General features: G+C 49.9%; 2 protein-coding genes across 2 annotated transcripts; both read left to right on the top strand.

Moving 5' to 3' along the window:
• Positions 1-651: 651 nt before the first annotated feature.
• On the top strand, positions 652-1362 carry F5891DRAFT_973601 (P-loop containing nucleoside triphosphate hydrolase protein; the record flags this gene model as incomplete). The annotated part of the gene is made up of 1 exon (XM_041376380.1): positions 652-1362. One exon carries the CDS (start codon positions 652-654, stop codon positions 1360-1362), a length of 711 nt encoding a protein of 236 aa, XP_041216028.1.
• Positions 1363-2738: 1376 nt separating this feature from the next.
• Positions 2739-3917, top strand: F5891DRAFT_991515 (uncharacterized protein; the record flags this gene model as incomplete). Its single annotated transcript, XM_041378131.1, has 4 exons — positions 2739-2761; positions 2801-2874; positions 2927-2949; positions 3090-3917. 4 exons carry the CDS (start codon positions 2739-2741, stop codon positions 3915-3917), a joined length of 948 nt encoding a protein of 315 aa, XP_041216027.1.
• Positions 3918-5079: the final 1162 nt, after the last annotated feature.

Here is a 5079-nt window from a genome sequence, read left to right as displayed (position 1 = left end):
GGGAATGGAGGCCATGTTTCATCAAATACATTCTAGCGTTGGTTGTTACTCCCAAGGCACCCCTCGGTGTCCCCCCAACGGCGTCTTTACCACGGATTTCTGTCATCCCAACCTTATAGAACGCCTACGACCGCTCTTCCCCGGACAACGAAACCTTCGTTCACCTCACCGCAACAAGCAGAAGTTGTACAGAGTTGCACGACCAGCGACACGTCGTTTGTGTCATGCCAACCGGCAGCGGGAAAAGTCTAGCATTTTTTGCTGCTCCCATATTACACCCCGCCAGTTTATTCATTGTTGTCACTCCCCTAGTCGCCTTGACGGAAGACTTGTCGCGTCGTTTGGCAAGTACTACCATTCCCGGTGGACAGTATCATCACGTGAAAGACGTTTAACGGCACAGATAGTTATCGTATCGGCGCACCAAGCAGGAACGGACGAGTTCTACCAATGGGCAAACTCCATGAGTTATAGACTCAGGCGTGTTTTTATTGATGAGGCGCACCATGTTTTCACTTCGGACGACTATCGCCCGTGCTTCAAACTATTCCCTTGATAACTCGCTTGAAGAAACCGATTACCTTTCTCACAGCGACGATGTCACCCCAGTCTTTATCGAGACTGTGCACTGAAATGCAAATCCCACCCACCATGGTCCGCGTCATCAGAGCTCCGTTACATCGACCTAACATACATTACTCTGTCATCAAAGTACCTGTGAAAGAAGTCATCCAGAAGTTTACCGATGTCTTCAATTCGACCGTTCTCAACGCAATGGACAGGGGCATTATATACTGTACGAGAATCGACCTCATCAAGGATCTCGCCAAAACTCTCGGCATTCCATACTACACCAGCAAACTCGATGATCAGCTGGACGAGCGCGCAAACACACAGGAGAAGAAACGAAGATTCCAAGCCTGGCGCGACGGTAGCACACCCAAGGAGAGATGGATGATCGCAACACTTTGTTTTGGCGAGGGGATCGATTTTCCTGGAGTCCGGGTTGTCATCCATCTAGAGGTGAATAATATGCTACGGTTCTTGCAAGAGACCGGTCGATTAGGAAGGGACGGGCTCCCCTCGTCTTCTGTTTTGATTTACAGCAAACTGCCACTGTACGGCGAGCCTGACAGAGACGAGCATCTTGGCGTACTTCCAATGAGAGAGTTCATTCAGACGGATGGCTGTCGTCGCCTCACGTTTCAACATTTTGACCCTGACGCTCACTCGTGCTCATCATTCGCCGGTACTCTACTTTGTGACAACTGCCAGTTCATGAAAAATGTGAGTGTTTCGTACTTGTTATATGCGCTCATTGTAATTGACCCAACCCTTTTAGTCTGCAGACGTCACTGTTAGGCAGGCTCTCTGGCTGCCCCGCGACACACCATCGCTACCCACACCCAACAGATATCCCGCATCATCCTCCGGAACTGTACCGAACCCTACAAATCATCAACCGCCCGCCACTGAGCATTTAACTGTGAGAGCAGTGGGGGAGGCCATCGATTCACAGTACTCTTCGGGTATTGAGCAGCTGCGCGTGCTCAAGCACATCATCGAAGTCATAGTCGCATCTGGTTGCATCGAATGTTGGGTCAGCAACCAACACGAACTGCATGCCCGCAAGCATCCAAACCTTGCAGGCGTGGGTTCCAAGGCCTCGTCGCTTGTCTGCCTCAGGCGTGCGGACACGACATATTGGCCTTTCTGTTACATGTGTTGGATCCCATTTCGTGAACCATGCCAACATCCGCCCCTCCAAGAAGGCTCCTTGCGCGATCATCAATCATGTCCCCACGGTGCCAAGTTTCCATCTATCCTTCCCCATGCGATCTGCGCCATCTACTCTCAGAAGGGTTCTATTAACAACCATACGAAGAATCCTTATTTAGATAAGATAGCCCAGCACTTGGGCGTCGACGTCAGTAACTTCGCCAACTTGGCCGCTCTGCAGAAGTGGCTCACTCATCACCCCACGCGTGCTGACGAGATCCCCCGGTGCCACGCCTTCATCATTGCGTTTTACAAGGAGTTTCGTATGCTACCTACACCCTCCACTAACGATGTGCATATGACGGACGTTCGAACGCATGATTAATATTATATCTAAATGCTCTGATATACGTCTACTATCCCTCATGAGAATCGCATATGCTAGTTCAATCAATAATACCCGAGCTTCCTTCCTACACACGCTTCTCTTCTAGGCACGGCCCTTGCGCTTCGCACAAAGGTTAATCGACATTATTCTGGACCTTCATCAGGTACGCCAGGTTCGGCTTTAGTCTCTAACCTGCCACGGTGGCATTCTGAAATATCATCCCAACTCAGCGTTACATCTTGCATCGCCCATACCTTGCAATGTCCTATTTTCTATGAGACTCACTCTTGTACTAACTGGTCTCCCCATATACACCATCGATAACCACACCGCTTAAGCCACCCCTTGAAGCATCGCGCCGGCAACTAACTAATGCTTCTTCTTCCTAGTTTCGCATCTGCCAACGGCGCTTCGATTCAATCCTCCGGTCTCCAAAGAAGCTTCGAGCCTTCTCTTCTGATTCTCCTCTATCTTCCTTCCTATTTCCAGACATTTGTCAGTCGCTTCTTTGGCCATATCGGTCCGACATCGGAATCCAACGTCGACGTACAAAAGCTCCTCCCCCCTCTCCTTGTCCCTTTACCCTCGTTTCTATCTTTCAATTGTCCTACCTACCTTTCGACTCTCCAACATGGCTCACCCTTTCGCCCCAAAGTTCGATCGATAAGCAACTCTGTGCTGCCTCTTTTGCAGTAAACCGACCTCTGATATGATCAGGCACGTGTCCGTCCATAACGAAGACCCTAGCTTGACCTTCAACTTGTTCGGTGCGCGGAGACCTCTTATGTGTTTTAAACCTCTAACCGAGTCACTTTCCAGGCATTAACGTCACCGCAAAACAGGTGCATTCCAAGGGTTATCGATGCCCCTTCCTCAAGTGCACTTTCACGGGTCTGCCGGCCGGCCTATACATGCATTTGATGAGTCACATTACTGTAAGGCTTCCCTTCTTTTGATAACGCCTGTACTCATAAACTCTAAGCTAACTGTAGACGAAACGGAACAAACCCCGCCCGTTGCTGACGGATGTTCCAGCAAATGCCCTCTCGACTTGACGCAATCGCCCAAATTACCAGATGTCGTCTCCCCTACAAGCACCTTGGCCAGCAGCACCCCGTCCCTACTCAATAGGGTCACGGGTTTAGTCACACCATCCACGCATGCATTCGACGAGCCCCCCAATAAGAAGCGACGCACCGAACCACCCCCTTCACCATCTCCCATCACTACTACTTCATCGCCCGGTATGATCCCATTGGAACGTGCTCAGAAACTCCAGATGATCAGCGAGTTCATCGAAGATAATATCGGCTGCTGTCCCTTTCACGGCTTGTCCTCGTCTCTCGACATTATCAACCAGCATGCAGATCTCCGCCACTGTGACCTCATCGACACCAGTAAATACAAAGCCGTTTTCCGCAAGGCCATGCGCAAAAGTGTTAACAACAGCGTGTTATGTTTCTCTTGCTGTGGTTACATGGGCTTTCACCACCCTGTGGAACGCACGTGCGACAGTGAGGCTCTCCAGGACATCTGGATCGGCATTCCTTACATCGTCTTCTGCGTGCCTGCGCTACATCGCATCATATTCGCAGTGCTCGGCAAGCACAACTACCGTCTCATCATCCGCGACATTGAATCCTTCGTCGTCTGGCTTTTTCAGCCGTCACCTCGCAATGGCATCCCCACGAGAGCGACCCCCAACGTGTTCGATTTGTTGATCGCTTTTGCATCGTGCTCAAACGAGTTTGCAGAGATTGAGTGGTCAGATGCCCTGGCGGAGGCGAACGCGAGGATTGCTAACTTTTAACATGCTCCTTTCAATTTGCTCAACTTTCGTTTCCCTTCAACTGCACGCGTTTTAGGATGTACATTAGCATTAAGGTCGGTTACATACCAGGCGGACAATTAGTTTTATGCATCATTCAGCAGTCAGATGGACGCCCGCCTTGTATTATACATTCATATATCACTTTACGCCAAGTATGTTTCACCGCTGTTTGACCAAGTACTTGCTACACACAACACGCTGTCGTAGTCTAATCATCGCTCGAAGTGAGTGATACCACCAGAAGGCATCAATGCCTTGGACGCGTGGCTCCATTTCAGAGTTACTTTTGATATGGCAGATAGGGGTAACTGTTTGTTCCCGGCCCCATATATACTCGCCCTTGGCCTCCGTCTTTCGATTCCCAACTTGTCCTCCTCCCCAACATGCCTCCCCAACAAAGACAGCATGACCTTATAACTAACCACTCCATTAGGGTTCTCATGACCCGACCCACCGATGGAAATGTTGACCTAACCACGCTCGACCCTCAGCAACGGGCCGCGCTAGATCTCACTCGCAATGGAACCAGTTTCTTCCTGACCGGTGATCCTGGTGAGTTTTACGCCCAGTTCAGTTGATGTACTCAATGTTTTTCAGGAACGGGAAAAACCTTTACCGTCATCAAAATCATTGAATACTTGTTAACCAAGTACTCCAAGCACGAGGTGGCCGTTACCGCGAGTACAGGGGCTGCTGCGAACAAGATACAGGGTAAGTTTGAACTATTCTTATCAAGATCGATCCCTACCCTCACACCAGGACAAACGATTCATTCGTGGGCTGGGCTCACGGGTTGCGAGACAACCACCGAACAGGCCTTGAAAAAGGTTATCAACAACAATTCGGCGGTTGCGCGTTGGATAGAAGCCAAAGTGCTTATTGTGGATGAGAGTAAGTCTGCCCCCCTAGCCTACTTTACCCACCGCCACGGCAACCCAGTTTCCTTGGTCACTGGATTCTTTATATCCTGCTTGGATATGATCGGGAGAAAAATAAGGCAGAAGGATATTCCTTTTGGAAATATCCAGGTGCGTAACCATCGTTCTGTGCAGACATAAACTCACCAGACCAACCAGCTTATTACCTCGGGCGATTTTTTACAGTTACCCCCCGTTACCCCCAAGAATTCCTCGCCTGATTT

Source organism: Suillus fuscotomentosus (assembly GCF_016647785.1).
Source record: "Suillus fuscotomentosus strain FC203 chromosome Unknown F5891scaffold_725, whole genome shotgun sequence".
Taxonomy (NCBI): domain Eukaryota; kingdom Fungi; phylum Basidiomycota; class Agaricomycetes; order Boletales; family Suillaceae; genus Suillus; species Suillus fuscotomentosus.
Note: the sequence above shows the minus strand (reverse complement) of the source record. Positions and strands in the feature narration are given on the sequence as shown.